General features: G+C 44.5%; 1 protein-coding gene across 1 annotated transcript in view; it reads left to right on the top strand.

The window, feature by feature from the left end:
• LOC115135667 (gamma-aminobutyric acid receptor subunit alpha-3-like) overlaps window positions 1–23,151 on the top strand; it is a 117,896-nt gene that overhangs the window by 11,008 nt on the left and 83,737 nt on the right. The window contains exons 2-3 of the mRNA XM_029670570.2: window positions 16,911–17,032; window positions 20,280–20,350. Coding sequence (XP_029526430.1) covers window positions 16,911–17,032; window positions 20,280–20,350 — 193 coding nt within the window. The remainder of the gene's footprint in view (window positions 1–16,910; window positions 17,033–20,279; window positions 20,351–23,151) is intronic.

Raw genomic sequence — 23,151 nt, 5'->3', positions numbered from 1 at the left:
AGGAGATCCAAATAACCAAAACACAGCCTACAGCCTACTACAGTGAGCTGCAGACATGCACAACTGCCTTGCCAAATAAACAGGCCTATACAGGTCCGCTTCGAACACAGAAATGAATGCTGCTTGCTCACGAGTACAGAAACACGTTGTGATATGGCACAATTCACTTCTGTGAATCAAATTCCACCCACATAATCAATTAAGCAATGACAGCCTACCATAAACACGTTTCCAATAGGTACAGTTCCATTTTTTCAACCATGAAAACCAATAGGCTACCAAGAAAACCATAATAGGAATGTAGCCTATCTATTTCTGTGATGAAACATACCCCTTGGTATAGCTACATATGGTTGTCATTTGGGTTTTGCATTGGAATTAAATTGAATTCTGCTGATATCACACTATACCACAATAAACATAAAAGTTCAAATGCCGAGACCCTTGAGTGCTTTTGACCAAGAAGTGACAGGTTGGCCTGAAATCTCTGCAGTTCTCTATCAGCACCATGACAAACTAAAACAAGTAAAAAACACTACAAACATTATAGACACATTATACCTTGATGATGTTAAGAACAAAATGTAAGAAAATCCCAAAACACAAACAAAACAGAAATACATAAGTCCTCTCAGATACTGTATGCTTGAACACAATAAAGCATGCCAGTTGAAAACGTAGGCTGGATAAGGAAGTCATTTTGCCATTCCATACCCTAGGTTTTTTGTTGAAATGATGCCACTGGCTATACCACCAATATTTTTATAAAACGCAACCAGCTAGATAGTTTCTTACCTTTTCAGAAGAGTTTGCAGCCTCCTTGATTCTCTGTGGAACTTTCTGAGTAATCGATCATTACATTCTCCCCGAAGTCATCTTGTAAGAATCCTCCTCCAATGCCACTTGGATTAGTTGAGCTTTCCTCGGGTGAAGCATACTTCTTCTGTGCTGACTGAACACAGTTTGTCAAAGTGGAAAATGAGTTCTCCCATATACAGTTGATGTCGGAAGTTTACATACACCTTAGCCAAATACATTTAAATTCAGTTTTCACAATTCCTGAAATTTAATCTGAGTCAAAATTCCCTGTCTTAGGTCACCACTTTATTTTAAGAATATGACATGTCAGAATAATAATAGAGAGAATTATTTATTCCGGCTTTTATTTCTTTCATCACATTCCCAGTGGGTCAGAAGTTTACATACATTCAATTAGTATTCGGTAGCATTGCCTTTAAATTGTTTAACTTGGGTCAAACGTTTTGGGTAGCTTTCCACAAGCTTCCCACAGTTAGTTGGGTGAATTTTGGCCCATTCCTCCTGACAGAGCTGGTGTAACTGAGTCAGGTTTGTAGGCCTCCTTGCTCGCACACACTTTTTCAGTTCTGCCCACAAATTGTCACATGGGATGATGCTGGAGAGACGAAGCAGGTACAGGGAGTCAAACATTTAATAAAGAACGGACATGGAACGAGACAGGAACAGCGTCAGCAGACTAGTAATACAAACAAAAAACAATTAATGCAGAAGCAGGCAACAGAGCTGGGGAACTGACAAATATAGGGGAGGTAATAACAGGTGATGGGTGAGTCCGGGTGAGTCCAATATCGCTGATGCACGTGACGAGGGAAGGCAGGTGTGCGTAATGGATGATAGGAGTGCGTGATGCAGGGCAGCCTGGCGTCCTCAAGCGTCAGGGGCGGGGAAGAGCGGAGCAGACGTGACACAAATTTTCAGTGGGATTGAGGTCAGGGCTTTGTTATGGCCACTCCAATACCTTGACTTTGTTGTCCTTAAGCCATTTTGCCACAAATTTGGAAGTATGCATGGGGTCATTGTCCATTTGTAAGACCGATTTGTGACCAAACAAATCGTCCCTCCTGCAGCAAAGCACCCCCACAACATGATGCTGCCACCCCCGTGGGATGGTGTTCTTCGGCTTACAAGCCTCCCCCTTTTTTCTCCAAACATAACGATGGTCATTATGGCCAAACAGTTCTATTTTTGTTTCATCAGACCAGAGGACATTCGTCCAAAATGTATGATCTTTGTCCCTATATGCAGTTGCAAACCGTAGTCTGGCTTTTTTTATGGCGGTTTTGGAGCAGTGGCTTCTTCCTTGCTGAGCTGCCTTTCAGGTTATGTCGACAAAGGACTTGTTTTACTGTAGAAATAGATACTTTTATACCTGTTTCCTCCAGCATCTTCCACACATTTTTTTCTGAGGTCTAGGCCTTGAAATACATCCACAGGTACACCTCCAATTGACTCAAATGATGTCATTTATCCTATCAGAAGCTTCTAAAGCCAAATTCCGAAGCTGTTTAAAGGCACAGTCAACTTAGTGTATGTAAACTTCTGACCCACTGGAATTGTGATACAGTGAATTATACGTGAAATAATCTGTCTGTAAACAATTGTTGGACAAATTACTTGTGTCATGCACAAAGTAGATGTCCAAACTGACTTGCCAAAACTATAGTTTGTTAACAAGAAATTTGTGGAGTGGTTGAAAAATGAGTTTTAATGACTCCAACCTAAGTGTATGTAAACTTCCGACCTCAATTGTAGCTGTGGACGCCCCAAAAGCCAGTCCATATTTCAGTGCAGTAAGCACGGTCAGCATAGCAGAGAGAGGCCCAGTGTCACGACTTCCACTGAAGTCGATGCCTCTCCTTGTTCGGGCGGTGTTCAGCGGTCGACGTCGACGGTCTTCTAGCCATCGCCAATCCATTTTTCATTTTCCATTTGTTTTGTCTCGTTTTTCCACACACCTGGTTCTCATTTCCCTCATTATGTGTTGTGTATTTAACCCTCTGTTTCCCCCATGTCTTTGTGTTGTTTATCTGTTTCATGTATGCGCACGTATGTCTGGTTGCGCTGGGTTTTGTCAACCCATATTATATTTTGTGTTCGTTTTGACGTTTTCTTTTGGTTCGCCTTGGTTCGCTCTCCTGCGCCTGACTCCCTTGCAGGCATTTACGCATACCTGACATCCAGAGAATCGTTTCAAGTGGGGTCCATTTGTCCACATTGCGATTTCAGTCGGCAAAAACTGGTCAGCTTCCACCAAATCTGATTCAGCAGTGGTTTGACATTTTCACATCTAGAAGGTCATGGCTCTCTTGTTCAAGGCACCCAGGTTCTCCACCAATTGGCTGTTGCGTTCGCTAAATCGTTCTGACATTTCACCAATGACAGCATCCAACATGCTGAAAAAAAGTATTTTACATTAGTGTCTTCTCTTTCCTACTGTACTGTCTGTCCACCGCTTATTGCTGGAGATTTGTACATACATAATGTTGACGTTTGCTTGGAGCTGGTGGTGTGTCATTTGTTTGGAGGATACAGAAGCCTGAGGATTCTGTGCACCATGTTGGCTGTAAAACTTAAAGCCAGGGTCTATCGATGCCTTCAGCAGCCCTGTAGCCTCCAGTCTTACTTTTGCGATTTACGAACACGTGCATTCAATGTCAGAGGAACTTCACAATGCTTTCACAACTAACTATTTTTTTACAGCTGGCGAAACTAAACTTTGTAGTGGTGGGGCGTGAGGCAGACTCCAGTAAAGCAGCTTCAATGGTAAACCTCGCCCTTAAAAATGAAAAAGATGACAGGCGGAGCGTTCACTTTATTCACTTTTGATGGAAACCCAAAGGAGTCATACCTATCCGCCCCAGTGACTTTCCATAGCCCCCCTACACACCATAGTGCATCCTGTCCATTGTGCTGACACTGATTATTTTTGCGCCGAACCTGTCTCCCAATCATTGTAACTTTTTTGCTATTTTATATAGGGACGTAAAAAACAAAAACTGATGGGGCAGAGGTTTCAACTGAGGGGGTTAATCCCCCTTTTACCTCCTCGTGGAAGCGGGCCCTGCTACAATACTATAATATGTGATCTTGCAGACATTGATTCAGCTTTGATCTAACTTTGTTAAACGAGCACCATTCGCCAGAGTAGCCTGTTCTCTGGACAGCCAAACGAGTAGAGTACAAACTGTGTAAAGTAGAGAATCCAGCACATGCGCAGAAGCGTCAGACCTTTAGTGGTCGCAAAGAGGGGTCCAGAAGAGTCTGATCCACAGCCACGCCGTTTAATTAACGAGTTCATCAATCTCAAATTCTCTCATATCTCCCCAAGTTCATCGTCCTGCTCACAGTTTATTGATCTCTTGGCTAATTACCTGAATTTCAGATAGGATAACTAACAGCGGCATTGTGTTGATATATATTGAGTAATTGATCTGTCAGCTTCAAAGTTGCTAATTGGTGAACAATCAGATTAGAGCCAGAGTGGATCCTCCAGAGGGTGTGTCTGCACAGCTGCACTGTGGAACACAGAGAACTCAATCCTGCTCTAGAGCAACTGGGGATGGATGTCGGTCTCCTTACTGACCAGTGAAGCGAGTTGATTCAATGGATGATTCAACACCTTGTGTGCTGCAGAGGAATGGCTGTGCCAGAGTTGATCTATGCCATGTTACACTGCCATGAAGTTGAGCTTCGTTAGTCATTGATCCCAGCTTAATCCGACAACAAATGTTTTCTATAGAGGCATTGTTTTGTTACATTATGTTTTCAGTCGCAACTGGCGAATATTCTCCAATTTCACAGTGGTTTAATAAAAGCCACTCCGCTTTCTTGATGCACTGTGAACTCTTATGTTGGAATTCACAGCTATTGGTATGATCCAGCATACCTCCAGATCCACACGGGCTTTGCTGAAATCCTTCCATCTGAAAGCCAGTCAATGAGCCAGTCTGTTGGAGCATGCTCTGCTTGAGAATTATCCTACAGCACCCTGTCTGTTGGTATGCCAACATGCCTCATTGGCTTGAACACAAGGGAATAGCCGAAAATAAGTGAGGCATCAAGATTGAGTGTCTGCAAAGCAGGGAGCTTTAGTAAAAGTATGATAAAAGTTCTCTGGGACGCGAGTCAGTTAGACAATGTTCATTTAACAACAGGGGCTGCTCCATAAAAGCTGAAAAGTTTTACTGAAATAATAATGAAGTTGAAAGAGGAGAAACTAATATGAAGAAAGCCCCTAGGAGTTGCATTCTGCCTTAGTAAAACGTTAGTAAGAATTATCCCAACAGAAGAAAAAAACATGTTTTATGCATGCTTCTGTATATTTCATTAATTAATACTCTTCTCACTAGATGTTAATTTAGCCAAAGGCACTAAACCAAGGACACAAAGCACTTTAATGTTTGAGGGACAAAAATAAACAGATCAGAGTCATTTGTGAGCATACATTTCTTTACTTTCCAACCTCCTCGGGATGTTATTTCACCATGCTTGTCAGATTACAGTATGGTTGTAACATCTGTATGTTGTCTGGTTTGACAGGAGCTGGTCCTCTCTTCTTGTTTAGTCGCCTCACAGAGCCTGACTAGGTTTGTCAGTTGAAGGCTTATCCAAGCTCTTGGACAACTAACAAGGGCTACGAAATTTCGTCAGCTGGTGATTGTCAAGCAAATAACTGTCGATCTCACGGTAATTGACCGTTAATTAACATAAACACATTTAGTATCTCCTGGCTTCCACACAGTCTACAAGCCACTGATGCTGACTTTTGGAACATCTCCATGTTAGAAAGTCTAATAAATCCATGTAGTGTAGTCTACACCTTCACAATGAATCCATTTTTTATTTTAGACAGGTCTAAAGAAACATGATATGAAGAAAATGTTGTATATTTCAGAAGAACAGAATAGCATCTTCTGAGTTGTCCTTATGTTAGGTCCTGTTCTGGCTATGCCATATGGCTGTGGGCTACACTAGTTCATTTAGCAGACAAGATTTGCTTAGAATTCCGTGGCATTATTTTATAGTATGAAGAATACAATTGAACAAAGCTGAATGAAATAGAAAGTATATTTTCTCCAAACGAGTTGAGGGAGTGAGCACATATGGCTATTCTGTGTTGAGCGGTTAACAAAGAAATAGGTCCTCCTGTATGCTTAATTTAGAGTTATTTATGCAACTTTAGTTGTTCTACAAACGTTTGGCCAAAGCTGCATGATGTGTAAGGCAGCATGATGCGTAAGGCTGCATGATGCGTAAGGCTGCATGATGTGTAAGGCTGCATGATGTGTAAGGCTGCATGATGCGTAAGGCTGCATGATGCGTAAGGCTGCATGATGTGTAAGGCAGCATGATGCGTAAGGCAGCATGATGCGTAAGGCAGCATGATGCGTAAGGCTGCATGATGCGTAAGGCTGCATGATGCGTAAGGCTGCATGATGCGTAAGGCTGCATGATGCGTAAGGCTGCATGATGCGTAAGGCTGCATGATGCGTACGGCTGCATGATGTATACGGCTGCATGATGCGTAAGGCTGCATGATGCGTAAGGCTGCATGATGCGTAAGGCTGCATGATGCGTAAGGCTGCATGATGCGTAAGGCTGCATGATGTATAAGGCTGCATGATGTATAAGGCTGCATGATGTATAAGGCTGCATGATGTATACGGCTGCATGATGTGTAAGGCTGCATGATGTGTAAGGCTGCATGATGTGTAAGGCTGCATGATGTGTAAGGCTGCATGATGTGTAAGGCTGCATGATGTGTAAGGCTGCATGATGTGTAAGGCTGCATGATGTATAAGGCTGCATGATGTGACTCTGATCATGATAACCCTATTTTACCCTGGCACTTCTGGTGAGTGGGGAGCTACTAGAATGGGGTTGTGGTCAGAGGATCTTGTCTGTAATCAAATGGGTGATGTAAATGAGCGAGGTTACATGTTCCCCAGAGGCCCCAGAGTCCAGATCCAGTGTGTTTGACTGCTTGCCAGACCGTGGAGGGCTAGAGGAGCAGCAGCAGCTGCCGGGCAGAGATGGCTCTGGTTTGGCTCAACACTTAGGCATATCCAACAGATAAACCAGGGATTACTACATTGAGTTTGTGCTGAAGGACTCCTGGATCAGTACACTGTTTCTGAGTTGTATATTGGCCAATGGTGTAGTTTAGGGTGCAATCTGCCAGGCACTAAACCACGTTTACTAGATCTGCTCAGTGTTGAGGCCAGAGAACACCACCATTAAACATGCAGAAGACGATTGAAGAGGGTCTTCTAGGAGGTTACATTTACCTGCATTTGGCAGGCTGATCAGATTACATCTGACTCTGTTGTACACAACACTTGCCAAAGCACTCAAACTGCGGTTTATTCTAAAGAGTTATTGATTTATTCCCCAAGTCTATTTGGGATCAACACATTTTAACATTCCCCAGCTCATTCACTTAAACATGCTGTACGAAGAGCTAGATATATTGCATTAAAAGTGCCTTCAACCCTCATAGTATGTGCAGTTGGAGTCAGAAGTTTATGTACACCTTAGCCAAATACATTTCAACTCAGTTTTTGACATTTAATCCAGGTCAGTTAGGATCACCACTTCATTTTAAGAATGTGAAATGTCAGTAGAGAGAATTATTTCTTTCTTTCATCAAATTCCCAATGGGTCAGAAGTTTACATACACTCAATTAGTATTTGCATTGCCTTTAAATTGTTTCGGGTAGCCTTCAAACAAGCTTCCCACAATAAGTTGGGTGAAATTTGGCCCATTCCTCCTGACAGAGCTCGTGTAACTGAGTCAGGTTTGTAGGCCTCCTTGCTTGCTCCTTGCTCAAATTTTCTATAGGATTGATTGCCACTCCAATACTTTAACTTTGTTGTCATTAGGCCATTTTGCCACAACTCTGGAAGTATTCTTGGGGTCATTGTCCATTTGTAAGACCCATTTGCAACCAAGCTTCCCATTTGCAACCAAACTTCCTGACTGTTCTCTTGAGATGTTGCTTCAATATATCCACATGATCTTCCTCCCTCATGATGCCATCTATTTTGTGAAGTGCACCAGTCCCTCCTACAGCAAAGCACCCCCACAACATGATGCTGCCACCCCTGTTCTTCACGGATGATGTTCTTCGGCTTGCAAGCCTCCCCCTTTTTCCTCCAAACATAACAATGGTCATTATGGCCAAACAGTTCTATTTTTGTTTAATCAGACCAGAGGACATTTCTCCAAATAGTACGAGCTTTGTCCCCATGTGCAGTTGCAAACCGTAGTCTGGCTTTTTTATGGTGGTTTTTGAGCAGTGTTTTTTTTCTTGCTGAGCGGCCTTTCAGGTTATGTCGATATAGGATTTGTTTTACTGTGTATACAGATACTTTTGTAACTGTTTCCTCCAGCATCTTCCCAGGGTCCTTTGTTGTTGTTCTGGGATTGATTTGAACTTTTCGCACCAAAGTATGTTTTTCTCTAGGAGAAAGAACGTGTCTCCATCCTGAGCGGTATGACTGCTGAGTGGTCCCGTGGTGTTTATACTTGCTTACTGTAGTTTGGACATTACTCCCATGGATGAACCAGACTTGTGGAGGTCGACAATTGTTTTTCTGTGGTCTTGACTGATTTCTTTTGATTTTCCCATGATGTCAAGCAAAGAGGCACTGAGTTTGAAGGTAGGCCTTGTTTTACAGTTTTTCTCAATTGCTAAAACACTAAAACCCATTGGCTGAACAAAGTTCTCAGTTGCCTGGACTCATTTAGCTAATTATGCAGTCTGTTGTCAATACCTTAAACCATTTCACATGGTAAAACACAATTTGCAGATCTCACTTAGACTTTTCAGCAAAACTCTAAACACATTCTCATTCTCAAAACACATTCTGCAGTCTAATGCACATGTCATCTATACTGGTAAACACAAGTGGCAACAATCAAATACAAATAGAGAACATATGTCATTGATTGAACACAACCACTCAACATTTATTTAACCTGTTTCAAATGATGCGACACAACCAATATTAGCCAGTTCAGAGGGCAAACAGGTTGTTGAAGGTGGGAAGGAAAAAGTCTGAGAATGGATACTGTAGTACAGTGCATTGCTGTATAATGGACAAATTGTATGGCCCTGAACATTGTGCTTTCCATTTATTAACAGTACTGACTACTCAATAGATTTTGACTGGTTGCAGCTTCATATCAACAAAGAACAAGAATTACAGTATCACAGAGACAAAGGACAAGTTTGTGAGATGCAGGGTACAGTACTGTAAAAATAGGGGTACAAGGAGGAGGAAGAACGAAAAAGAGCAAAGCAGAGTAGTAATTTCTGATCCATTTTGAGCTACTATGATAGAACATGTTTTCGTTCATCAAAAGACAATGACGGACAAATATGAATCTTTTTTTAGATAGAAAATGTTCTTCTCCCTGAGAATTGTATGTTTTGAACAATGTGTTTTCTATTTTTCGGTGTATTGTTTACTGACTGCTTGAGAGTGTATGATTTGAGAGCAGTGTTTGATTTTGAACACAGGTAAAACTGTTTTGAGGCGAATGTTTCATTTTGAAAGAGGAGTCAGAGGTTATGTAAATAGTGCTTGAAGATGAGGTTTTGTGTTGAACGTTTTCAGGAAATGGAGCAAGGTTTCAGAAATTGTGTTTTAGCAATTGTGAAAAACTGCAATGACTCCAACCTATGTGTATGTAAGAGAAAAGTCTCCTTTTCTTTGAGGGAGAGAGAGAGGGAGAGAGAGAGGGAGAGAGAGAGAGAGAGAGAGGGAGAGAGAGAGAGAGAGAGAGAGAGAGAGAGAGAGAGAGAGAGAGAGAGAGAGAGAGAGAGAGAGAGAGAGAGAGAGAGAGAGAGACCATGTATTCACCCTGCACACCCTAATTGACAACCAAACAAACCAAAACAAAGGCAAAGTCTTCTCATGCTTTGTTGATTTCAAAAAAGCCTTCGACTCAATCTGGCATGAGGGTCTGCTATACAAACTGATGGAAAGTGGTGTTGGGGGTAAAACATACGACATTATAAAATCCATGTACACAAACAACAAGTGTGCGGTTAAAATTGGCAAAAAAACACACACATTTCTTCACACAGGGTCGTGGGGTTAGACAGGGATGCAGCTTAAGCCCCACCCTCTTCAACATATATATCAACGAATTGGTACGGGCACTAGAAAAGTCTGCAGCACCCGGCCTCCCCCTGCTAGAATCCGAAGTCAAATGTCTGCTGTTTGCTGATGATCTGGTGCTTCTGTCACCAACCAAGGAGGGCCTACAGCAGCACCTAGATCTTATGCACAGATTCTGTCAGACCTGGGCCCTGACAGTAAATCTCAGTAAGACCAAAATAATGGTGTTCCAAAAAAGGTCCAATCACCAGGACCACAAATACAAATTCCATCTAGACACTGTTGCCCTAGAGCACACAAAAAACTATACATACCTTGGCCTAAACATCAGCGCCACAGGTAACTTCCACAAAGCTGTGAACGATCTGAGAGACAAGGCAAGAAGGGCATTCTATGCCATCAAAAGAAACATAAATTTCAACATACCAATTAGGATTTGGCTAAAAATACTTGAATCAGTCATAGAGCCCATTGCCCTTTATGGTTGTGAGGTCTGGGGTCCGCTCACCAACCAAGACTTCACAAAATGGGACAAACACCAAATTGAGACTCTGCACGCAGAATTCTGCAAAAATATCCTCAGTGTACAACGTAAAACACCAAATAATGCATGCAGAGCAGAATTAGGCCGATACCCACTAATTATCAAAATCCAGAAAAGAGCCGTTAAATTCTACAACCACCTAAAAGGAAGCGATTCACAAACCTTCCATAACAAAGCCATCACCTACAGAGAGATGAACCTGGAGAAGAGTCCCCTAAGCAAGCTGGTCCTGGGGCTCTGTTCACAAACACAAACACACCCTACAGAGCCCCAGGACAACAGCACAATTAGACCCAACCAAATCATGAGAAAACAAAAAGATAATTACTTAACACATTGGAAAGAATTAACAAAAAAACAGAGCAAACTAGAATGCTATTTGGCCCTACACAGAGAGTACACAGCGGCAGAATACCTGACCACTGTGACTGACCCAAAATTAAGGAAAGCTTTGACTATGTACAGACTCAGTGAGCATAGCCTTGCTATTGAGAAAGGCCGCCGTAGGCAGACATGGCTCTCAAGAGAAGACAGGCTATGTGCTCACTGCCCACAAAATGAGGTGGAAACTGAGCTGCACTTCCTAACCTCCTGCCCAATGTATGACCATATTAGAGAGACATATTTCCCCCAGATTACACAGATCCGCAAAGAATTCGAAAACAAATCCAATTTTGAAAAACTCCCATATCTTTTGGGTGAAATTCCACAGTGTGCCATCACAGCAGCAATATTTGTGACCTGTTGCCACGAGAAAAGGGCAACCAGTGAAGAACAAACACCATTGTAAATACAACCCATATTTATGCTTATTCATTTTATCTTGTGTCCTTTAACTATTTGTACATTGTATATATATATATAATATGACATTTGTAATGTCTTTACTGTTTTGAAACTTCTGTATGTGTAATGTTTACTGTTAATTTTTGTTGTTTTTCACTTTATATATTCACTTTGTATGTTGTCTACCTCACTTGCTTTGGCAATGTTAACACATGTTTCCCATGCCAATAAAGCCCTTGAATTGAATTGAATTGAATTGAGAGAGAGAGAGAGAGAGAGAGAGAGAGATCTAGGGTATGACGCTACAAACTTGGCACACCTTTATTCTCAGAGTTTCAACCATTCTTCTCTGCAGATCCTCTCAAGCTCTGTCAGGTTGGATGGGGAGCTATTTTCAGGAGATGTTCGATTGGGTTCAACACTGGGCTCTGGCTGGACCACTCAAGGACATTCAGAGACTTGTCCCAAAGCCACTCCTGTATTGTCTTGGCTGTGTGCTTTGGGCCGTTGTCCTGTTGGAAGGTGAACATTTGGCCCAGTCTGAGGTCCTGAGTGCTCTGGAGCAGGTTTTCATCAAGGATCTCTCTCTACTTTTCTCAGTTCATCTTTCCCTCGATCCTGACTAGTCTCCCAGTCCCTGCCACTGAAAAAAATCCCCACAGCATGATGCTGACACCACCATGCTTCACCATAGGGATGGTGCCAGGTTTCCTCCAGATGTGATGCTTGGCATTCAGGCCAAAGAGTCCAATATTGGTTTTATCAAATTAGAGAATCTTGTTTCTCATGGTCTGAGAGTCCTTTAGGTGCATGTTGGCAAACTCCAAGCGGACTGTCATGTGCCTTTTACTGAGGAGTGGCTTCCGTCTGGCCACTCTACCATAAAGGCCTGATTTTGTAGAGTGCTGCAGAGACGGTTGTCCCTCTGGAAGGTTGTTCTTCTTCTCCCATCTCCACAGAGGAACTCTGGGGAGCTCTGTCAGAGTGACCATCGGGTTCTTGGTCACCTCCCTGACCAAGGCCCTTCTCCCCCGATTGCTCAGTTTGGCCGGGTGGCCAGATCTAGGAAGAGTCTTGGTGGTTCCAAACCTCTTCCTTTTTAAGAATGATGGAGGCCACTGTGTTTTTTGGGGACCTTCAATGCCGCAGACATTTTTCGGTACCCTTTCCCAGATCTGTGCCTCAACCCAATCCTGTCTCGGAGCTCTACGGATAATTCCTTCAACCTCATGGCTTGGTTTTTGCTCTGACATGCACTGTCAACTGTGGGACATTATATAGATGGGTGTGTGCCTTTCCAAATCATGTCCAATCAATTGAACTTACACCAAGTAGACTCCAATCAAGTTGTAGAAACATCTCAAGCATGATCAATGGAAGCAGGACACACCTGATCTCAACTCAAGTCTCATAGCAAAGGGTCTGAATACTTATGTTTTTTTGTTTTTTTTACATTTGCAAATATTTCTAAAAACCTGTTTTTGCTTTGTCATTATGCGACATTGTGTGTAGAGTGAAATATGTAATACATTTTAGAATAAGGCTGTTTACGTACCAACGTGGAAAAGGTCAGAGGGTCCGAATAGTTTGCACTGTATGTTGCCGTCTTATCAGTGAGACTCGGCTGTATGTTCCTGTCACTGACTCACAACATCCCACAGACAAACACTTTTGTCCGTTTGGTCATGGCAAGATAAACACATTTGTTAGTTTTTATATAGCTGCTTGTTTGTCAAGGATGTTTGAGAGTGATGCTTGTTCCAGTTTCCTGGATAGCCTTCTAGAAGTCAGCGGAACAGATTTGAAATGGGGCACGATAGGGGCTGCTGTTTCTATAGCAGCATTTAACCTCTGAAGGAAAGGGAAAAGCTGCTCCCTGGTACTGTAGATGTGATAGCAGAATCTCTACTAATTGTCTCATCTTTTAATTCTCGCCCTCTCCCTCACACCTTTTTTTTTAATAGGACTGTAAACTCACTCACTGTAAACTCACTCACTGTAAACTCACTCACTGTAAACTCACTCACTGTAAACTCTGAGTACTTTTTAAGATTCAGTGTTTGACCATTGCATTTGCCTGCCAGCAAGGCCAGAGATTCTACATGGGCAGAGTGTCGTGAGTACGCCTAATACAAATCTGAGCTAAGTTTACGCCCAACACGCATCCGTCCGTCATTAGCTTCAATTAGATGAAAGAGGAATGAACAGAAATGTTGGTCATTATTGAGCTGCGACGTGGCATCTGCCCCTGAGTCAATCAATGCTGCATTAGCAACCATTGTTCAACCTGTTCCCTTTCTCTCCTGGAGGCCTTATCTCCTCTGAGCACAGACAATTGGAAGACACTAAAAAGACAAGGCCAACAAAGGAAAATCAGGCATATTGTGAAGCCATTGAATGATAGCTGGTATGTCTTTGTCGGATACAATGTGTCGTGTGATATGCTGCATATTAGTATCAATAGGTTGGTGATGGGCTGGGGCTGAGGAGATGTGAGTGGGGTGGCTAGGGAGGGTTTTACCCTTGGTGCTGATGGGTGGCAGTAGGGGGTTGGTTGATTCTGGAATAGAAATGTTGTTAATTAAGAGTTTATTGATGAGGGCATGTACCCCCTCCATGTCATTCATACCCCCCTGTTGGAGGTAGATGGCGGTTGTCTTTCCTTTAATTTCCCCTTGCCATAGTAAGTAAATGAAGCAGGGCCCCTGTAGCTACAGCACGCTGGGGAGAATCATCAGCTTTCAAAATGTCATTTGTAGGCAGCTCCGACCGGGCCCACTAATCCTCTCCATTGGATTCTGGCAGCCTCCGGTACCCAGTAGCAAAACAATGAGGGCGTGGGCCCAGCCACTCCAGCAGTGGACAGATTTCGGGGTCCTTATCAGTCAATCAGTAACAAGCCTCCCTATAAGCCCCCACGGCACACTCCAGAGAGCGGGAGGGAGCGAGAGGAGAGGGAGCGAAGGAGGAGGAGTGTTGTGTGTGGGAGGGATTGGGGGAAGCTTTCTGAGGATGCAGGCCCTCTTAAAGCTCAAGGAATTGAATTAGATGTCGGTGGAGTTATACACAGTGCGGCTCTTTTTCCTTCCCTCTCTTTCCCCCTCTCTCTCCTTCTTTCCTTCTCTCTCTCTCTCCCTCTCCCTCTCTCCTTCTTTCTCTCTCTCCCTCTCCCTCTCTCCTTCTTTCTCTCTCTCTCTCTCTCCCTCTCCCTCTCTCCCTCTCTCTCCTCCTTCTCTCATTTTCCCTCATCTCTCTCTCCTCTCCTCTCCTCCCCACCTTCTCTCTCTCCCTCTCTCGTTCTCTCCTTTTCCCCATCTCTCTCTCTCCTCTCCTTTTCCCCATCTCTCCTCTCCTTTTCTCTCTCGCCCTTTTACCTTCTCCCCCTCTCTCTCCCTCTCTCCTTTTTTCTCTCTCTCTCTCTCTCTCCTCCTTCTCTCATTTTCCCTCCTCTCTCTCTCTCTCTCTCTCCTCTCATTTTCCCTCATCTCTCTCTCCTCTCCTCTCCTCCCCACCTTCTCTCTCTCTCTCGTTCTCTCCTTTTCCCCATCTCTCTCTCTCTCCTCTCCTTTTCCCCATCTCTCTCTCTCTCCTCTCCTTTTCCCCATCTCTCCTCTTCTCTCTCCTCCTTCTCTCATTTTCCCTCATCTCTCTCTCCTCTCCTCCCCACCTTCTCTCTCTCTCCCTCTCTCGTTCTCTCCTTTTCCCATCTCTCTCTCTCTCTCTCTCTCGTTCTCTCCTTTTCCCATCTCTCTCTCTCTCTCTCTCTCTCTCTCTCTCTCTCTCTCTCTCTCTCAAGGATATTTCAGATGGACACCTAATGTACTCATCCCTTGAAACATCACCATTTCTAGTCTGTCTGCCAGTTGAGGGCTTGTGTTTGTTTATCCTTATAGTGTACTACGTGAAGGGTAGACGTACCTGTATAATGTATTTGAACGCACAGCTGCACATGTAAGGCTGTATGTATTTGTGTTCCTGTGAGAGTGTTTATGGGTGGTGCATGCCTGCGTATAAATGACTTTGGCTGCTAGCTATTAGTGGCCCTCAGACATTCTTGTTGATAGGGGTAATCTGGAGACAGGTCAGAGGTCAGTCCCTCAGGGGCTCTGAGTTTGATTGAAAATGGCACTCATTAGCTCATCTACGGTGCCCTCTCCGTCTCACCAGCACATTGTTCACTGGGGAACGGTGGCCAGGCCCACAAAGAGATAATTGCTCTGGCATATTTAAGGTAATTAAGGAAGCGGAGGTTGACTGCATATTCAGGACCTCGTTTGTCACTTGTGGGATATTATGCAGAATGAAGGAGGAAAAAACCCTGAGGCAGAGTTTGCAGCAGCTCTGTGACTGTGAGTTGTCTGTCGCAGCAGCTCTGTGACTGTGAGTTGTCTGTCGGCAGCAGCTCTGTGACTGTGAGTTGTCGGTCAGCAGCAGCTCTGTGACTGTGAGTTGTCTGTCGGCAGTAGCTCTGTGACTGTGAGTTGTCGTCGGCAGCAGCTCTGTGACTGTGAGTTGTCTGTCGGTGAATGAATGATTCGGGAGACAGGCGCAGAAATGCGTAATAGTTTTTTTTATTCAGCCCCCCCGATGCGCTGCACCTGCAGTGCAACAACACCTGCCTCGAGGACGATCACAGGAACGCAGTGTGGGACCCGATGCAGGACTCGATGCAGCTGCAAAAGTTGAGGCAGCGTAGGACGGACCAGTAACAGTGGCGTCGGACGGACCTGTTGTGGCGATGTCGGGCGGCCCAGTTGCAGCTGCCGAAATTGCAGCGGGGCCGGACGGACCAGTCGCAGCGTCGTCGGACGGGCCATTCCCGCTGTCTCCATTTATGGTCGATTATTCTGTCACGTTGGCATGAAGGGACGGGAGATGGACGCAGGAATGCGTAATAGTTTATTAAGCCCATATTACGGCGTGCCGTGTAAAGGCACGGGGACGAAGACCAAACAAACACGTAACAAAAACACAGGATTGAAACCCACACAAAAGAGTGAGGAGAACCTTGAATAAATAACAGTGTTTTGGGCATGAAAGCCCAAGCACAAGCACTCACACAACCAACGGACATTGTAACAATAATCGACAAGACCATGGAAATCAAAGGCCACATATATACAAATACTAATCAGTGGGAATAGGGGACAGGTGTGCGTGATGAAAGTTCCGGAGGGATCCGTGACAGTCGGCAGCAGCTCTGTGACCGGCAGCAGTTCTGTGACTAATCCTTTTGGACTTCAATCAGTCTTTCCATGTCTGAGAGTGATGTGCTGCCACACGACGCCCCAAATTAAATCCCAACATGTTTGGGTCTCAATCAATGCGGTAGCCAGGACTCTGAAGGTTGAATTAGAAAAAGGTTCAGTTACCCCTACAACTCTCTGTGGTTGGAATCAACAGTGGTTACTCCAATGGTTTGGCCAGATCTCATTGTAAACAGGAAATTGATAATGAGCACGAAGTGAAGCTGCGGACAGCTTTTTCTATTTAGTGTATTTCCCATGGCTGATCTGAGGAGCCGGAGGAACCAATGCTACAGGAAAGACTCAAAGATGTCTGCTGTGTTCAATCTAACACTTTCTCTCTCTCCTCTCTCTCTCTCTCGCTCTGTCTCTCTCTCACTCTGCAGGGCAGTGGTTGGGCACAGAGAGCCGTTGCCTGACGACAGTAGAGACAACATCACCATTTTCACCCGGATCCTGGACAGACTGCTGGATGGCTACGACAACCGCCTGCGCCCCGGGCTGGGAGGTAGGCTGGTTTGTTGAGCGAAGACACTGCTTACCCCTCCCTACCTCTAACAGCCAGACACACTGCTTATGGTGCTTTCTGGACTCGCACACAATGTGTAGGATTCTCTCTAAGCTGCTGAGTCTGCCATCCACCACTTTAATAGAACTGTGTTTGAAACATTCACTATATAGCCATGCTTTGCTTCAACGAGCTCATCAGCTAGCTAGCATATTAGCTTTTTGTAATGTCGAACTGTCTGCTTCTACTACCTTAAACTATTAAAGTAAGCTAGTTTTAACTTGAAGAATCAATCAGCTATTTATAAAGACCTTAATTATCTGAATCAGCTCTGTTAGTGATGGTCTGGGACAAAAGCTTGAACACATGATATGGCGCACCAGAACCTGGAATGAAATACAATTATCTACCTAGTTAAAAACAAGCCGCTGGCCACTGCCTCTACTGAAACAGAGAGCACCTGCTCTCCTCTCTCCTTCCTCCCTGCCTCCCCGCGGTGCCAGCCCACGCCCAGCGAGCCAGGCAGCTAGCTGTGGCGTACAGTGATGGATTTGGGGCTGTGACCCCATGATGAATTGGTTCCCTTGTCAGAGTGACCTCCATTGATCCTACAGAGTCTGACAATGGTTTTCATTACCAGCTCAGTTTCCCTGATCACAGTGAGAGTACATCTCTTCAGATGTTGAACAGATTGCTTTTTGGAACAGTGAAATGACTAATCCTCATCACAAGGAGATGCTTATCGCTAGCAGAATGCTACAAAGACCCTATTTAAAACAGCAGCTTCTTGACACTTGGCATGCAAGCCCAGTCTTCAGATCCCAGAGGTCCAGCAGAGCTCTGATTTCCTGCCCACTGGGCACGGCCCAGCCTTGGCGGAGGAAGGCTAATGCTAGATCATCATCAGGGCAGCATTAAGACCGTATGCTAATGATTTTAAGTTCATTGTGTATATATTTTTAATTGAACTTATTATAAGTCATTTCTTGGATCCTTGGTCAGAGGTCGGTGAGAGTGTGAAAATGAAATCCATGTGACGTTTTAAGCTGACAGTGTCGAGCACCCCCACACTGTTCCACCCCCACACTGTTCCACCCCCACACTGTTCCACCCCCACACTGTTCCACCCCCACACTGTTCCACCCCCACACTGTTCCACTCCCACACTGTTCCACCCCCACACTGTTCCACCCCCACACTGTTCCACCCCCACACTGTTCCACTCCCACACTGTTCCACTCCCCACACTGTTCCACCCCACACTATTCCACCCCACACTATTCCACCCCCACACTGTTCCACCCCACACTGTTCCACCCCCACACTGTTCCACCCCCACACTATTCCACCCCCACTAGGATGTCTGATAAGTGTCACCACATCAGCTATGCCACCTGTGCACTTTCCATGAGTCTCCGACCTTCCAGACAGAGAGATCTCAGGTGCCCTCCAAATGTATTGGACGTGTTCTGTATTCCAAAGACCTCGGCATGTGCATTTTGATTAATGGCTGATGTCATGTTGCCAGGGGAACTCTAAATTCCATAAAGGTAGGTTCTGGAAGCATTCCATTGGTTCCAGTTTGTCTAGGAGCAACGACTGGCAGACAGCCACTCACAGCCTTACATCAAAAGCCCCTAATTTGCACAGAGACATTCATTTACATCCTACAATTGACGAAATCAAAGTTAAGGTCATGAGGCTCTATTGGGAAACCTTATAACTTCAAGGTGATTCCCCGCACTCCCTTCATCGTATTTAGGATGACTCATGTGCAGCACATTGTCATCTCTCTGTTACATCTCTTGTCTTTTCTTTAACTCTCTTCTGAAACTGCACATTTCACCCAGTTACACCGGACATGTTGTTTACCCCAGATAGGAAGCACTTCCAGTTGAAGGATAATGCACAGTAGAAAACCGTAGGACAATGCACAGTGAATAGCATCATCTGACACCAATACAAACAAGTCCCTCTAAACAGGCCTAGATATGATTTGAATGTGGTCCTGCCAACCCTCATTATTCCTGTGATTTCTCATCTCTCATTTCTCATTTCTCGCTTCTAATCTCAGTTTGTTTCTAATCTCCGTTTGTGACTTTGATGATGATGATGCAAACACTCTCCCTGAAAACAACCCCGATTTAAAGTCTGGCTATCTCCATACAGTAGGTTCAGTCTTGTTTATTTGGCGTAGAGTGTTGAGACATGAAATAGTCATGCCTCTGCCTCTACCATTGGATTTGTAGTTTGGAAAGTGAGTTGACTTTTCTGAACTGACATTAACAACTAACCTGAAGCAGACAGAGCAGCAATGAGGTCTGGCGGTCAGGGAAAGGACTGGTCAAATCAGATCAAGATTTATTTATACGGCACATTACAGACATGGAATGCAAAGCAATGTGCTTCACAGGAAAATACGGATAAAAAATAATAATAGCGGAGATATTTACGACACAACAAACATAAGATAAAAAAACAAAAGAATGCCAAAAACTGAACGACTAAAAAGCACCCTGAGGAAAAGCAAAGCTAAAAAGATGTATTTAAGATCTCTTTTAAATAGTACATCGGTCTTTTCTTGATTTAGCTGGAGGAAGTTGTGAGCCATTCAAGTATTTAAAATCACTAATAAAGACTAATAATTTATCCGTTGAGCTAAAATCCTCTGATGACACAGAAATTGAAAGTTGTGTATCGTCGGTGTAGCAGTGAAAATCATTGCTGTGCTTTCTGATAACACTGCCAAAGGGTAACATGTATAAACTGAACCGTACCGGACCCAAAATAGAACATTCTGGAACGCCACGTGTGATATGTATTTTCTCTGAGTTCTGTTCACCAAGGGTGATAAAAAAACTCTCAACTGGTTAAATAGGTCCTAAACCAATTTAGAACTGGACCGGAGAGTCCAACCCACCCCTCCAGTCTGTCCAGAAGGACATCATGGTCAACAGTGTTGAATGCAGCACTTAAATTCAAGAGTACAAGGACAGAGAGCTGTGTGGCATCTGTGTTGGCTCTAAGATCATTTACCACTTTAACTAAGGCTGTCTCTGTGCTGTGGTGAGCACAAAAACCAGATTGGAATTTTTCTCAAATATAGTTGCCACTTAAAAACAGCTGTTTGAAAACCAAATTCTCCAGAATTTTGCTTCAGAATGGGAAACATCTGAGATGGAGCACTCCTTTGTCATTTCATAAAGGTACTTAAACTCTGCCTCTTTGTATTCTCTTCGTGTCCAAGCAGAGAGTGTGACGGAGGTGAGGACAAATATCTACGTGACCAGCTTTGGACCGGTGTCAGACACAGACATGGTAAGTATTTTATTATGGCAGAATGTGAGAATGTGACCCCTAAAGGACCAGCGTGACCTATCAAATAATTAATCCCAAATAATGTAATATGCATCCATTTTTTTGTGTTATTTATATTATATCTGAGACAAAACTGTTGTAATTATGTCATACTTACAGAAGGAGTGTTAAAGGTAATGTCGCATTGGACTACCCTTATCTGCCAAATGAATACTGCAAGCATCTTCTACTGGGCTGTACTGTATGTCAACACAGTAAATCCTATAGTGAGTGACTGACTGAACATGACATCATCGGCTATATGCAAAAAGCCCATTCAGTGCAACAGGAAGTGACACGTTGAACCCTTTGACCACCGAGACGAATGCGAGTCAAAACAATGTTGACTCATCGACACAGTCTAGAGCCTATTGGTTACCTAACAAGTGGAGAATGGCTTTTTATGCAAATACATATTCAGACATCCTTTTCATGTTCAGTGACACATGTCAGCTGCTTTAGAATGGAATGGGTTCATTTTAGAGATCAGGAAATTGGTTATGGGGCAGGCCTGGAGGAATTGCATGTGTCTTAATCACACACACAATTAGGTTTGGCATGCGAGATGAATGAATCGAGCCATGCAGAGCCACTGCTCATTCTGAATAGGCAGGCTTCCATCTACTAATAGTGAGAAGACAACAGAGTGCAATCGGCTGCATTATATGGAGCGTAAACCGTAATTGAATTACAACGCAATAATTAGCTAGGTTAACATTAACATAATCATCCTTTGAGTATCAAAAGGATTCAGCGAGTTTCTGGAAATTATTTATTAATTACCAAAAAGTAGGACTGTTTAACGCCTGGGAAAACAGATCTAATTAACAGCGTATTACGTCATTTCAAAAACAAAATTGGAGGACAACCTATACCCAGGCAACTCACAACTTGGTGTCTCACAGATCCAGTGGTCTAGTTGCCCATCTGTTGCCACTCCCAGCCAGTCTCAGGAATCCTCGCCCCATTCCCCCTCAGGACCATTCCCCCAACCATTCCCCCAACTCCTACCCTCAGGACCATTCATCCTGCCTCCTCACTGGGCCCAATATGCCATGTCTGCTCTAATTTCTCCACCGTCACGACAGCGGACGAATCCTCGCCCCATTCCCCATCAGGACCATTCCCCCTCAGGACCATTCCCCCTCAGGACCATTCCCCCTCAGGACCATTCCCCATCAGGACCATTCCCCATCAGGACCATTCCCCCTCAGGACCATTCCCCCTCAGGACCATTCCCCATCAGGACCATTCCCCATCAGGACCATTCCCCATCAGGACCATTCCCCCTCAGGACCATTCCCCCTCAGGACCATTCCCCCTCAGGACCATTCCCCATCAGGACCATTCCCCCTCAGGACCATTCCCCCTCAGGACCATTCCCCCAACCATTCCCCAACTCCTACCCTCAGGACCATTCATCCTGCCTCCTCACTGGGCCCAATATGCCATGTCTGCTCTAATTTCTCCACCGTCACGACAGCGGACGAATCCTCGCCCCATTCCCCCTCAGGACCATTCCCCCTCAGGACCATTCCCCCAACCATTCCCCCAACTCCTACCCTCAGGACCATTCATCCTGCCTCCTCACTGGGCCCAATATGCCATGTCTGCTCTAATTTCTCCACCGTCACGACAGCGGACGAATCCTCGCCCCATTCCCCATCAGGACCATTCCCCCTCAGGACCATTCCCCCAACCATTCCCCCAACTCCTACCCTCAGGACCATTCATCCTGCCTCCTCACTGGGCCCAATATGCCATGTCTGCTCTAATTTCTCCACCGTCACGACAGCGGATGAATCAGAGCTAAATTCAGGCAGATATTTTAGGCAAAACTCAAATATCAGGCCAATAACAAGAACACGCAAATCCCGGTCAAAGTGTAGAACGCTTACAGTAAGTGTCTATGTGGTCCGCAGATGACTTTAGAGGCTGTCCGTCCAATCCCTTAATTGTGGGTTATCTTGGTGATGGCTTGAGAGGAAGTGTTGCTCTCTCATCTCTGTTCCTCTCTCATCTCCCTTATCTCTCTGTTTCTCTCCCTCTCACCTTCCCTGTACCTCTGTCTTTCCTATTCCTCTCCTGTATCTCTCTCTCCCCTCCTGTCACTCTCTCACTCCTTTCTCTCTTTCTCCTCTCTCCTCTTGTCTCCATCTCTCTCTCTCTCTCTCTCTCTCTCTCTCTCGTTCTCCTCACTCTCTACTCTTCTGTCTCTCTCTCTCTTTCCTCTCCTGTATCCCTGGAGGTTTTACGTAGCTCCGTCCCATTTGTGCCTGTGTCTGCGCTGTCGTGGTGTATTCTCCTGTTCTCTGGCGGGCTAGCCTTGACAGGCCTGGTGTGATGAAATTGAGGGCAGTCTAATCTGCCCCAGGTACTGTGTAGAACCCTGCTTGACGAAGATGACAGAACTAGTCCCGGGGCCTGTCTTGATCCCACCAAGCTCTGCTCTCATTTCACAACTCTGTTGTGCTAAAAAACACTGGAGACCCGCGGTATCAACACGCTAGCCAGTGGTACGCTGCATGGCCCAGAATGAAGCAGTTAAAAAGCCTTATCGTGCAAGAGATGAATAAAGGCGATATCATTTTCAGTCCCCTGGAGTTATTTTTGCTTGATTATAAAGCATCCGTCTACAAGCTAACCGTTTTTTGTTTTACTGAAATGGACTCTTCCTGATGCAAATGGAGTTTAGGAGGTGGACGTTGTGCTTCTCTGTAGCTGGATACATTACTCTGCTCTGGCCCTGCATGCATTAAGCC

Source organism: Oncorhynchus nerka, linkage group LG10, assembly GCF_034236695.1.
Source record: "Oncorhynchus nerka isolate Pitt River linkage group LG10, Oner_Uvic_2.0, whole genome shotgun sequence".
Classification (NCBI taxonomy): domain Eukaryota; kingdom Metazoa; phylum Chordata; class Actinopteri; order Salmoniformes; family Salmonidae; genus Oncorhynchus; species Oncorhynchus nerka.
The sequence above is the reverse complement of the archived record's forward strand: the minus strand, read 5'-3'. Positions and strand labels throughout refer to the sequence as shown.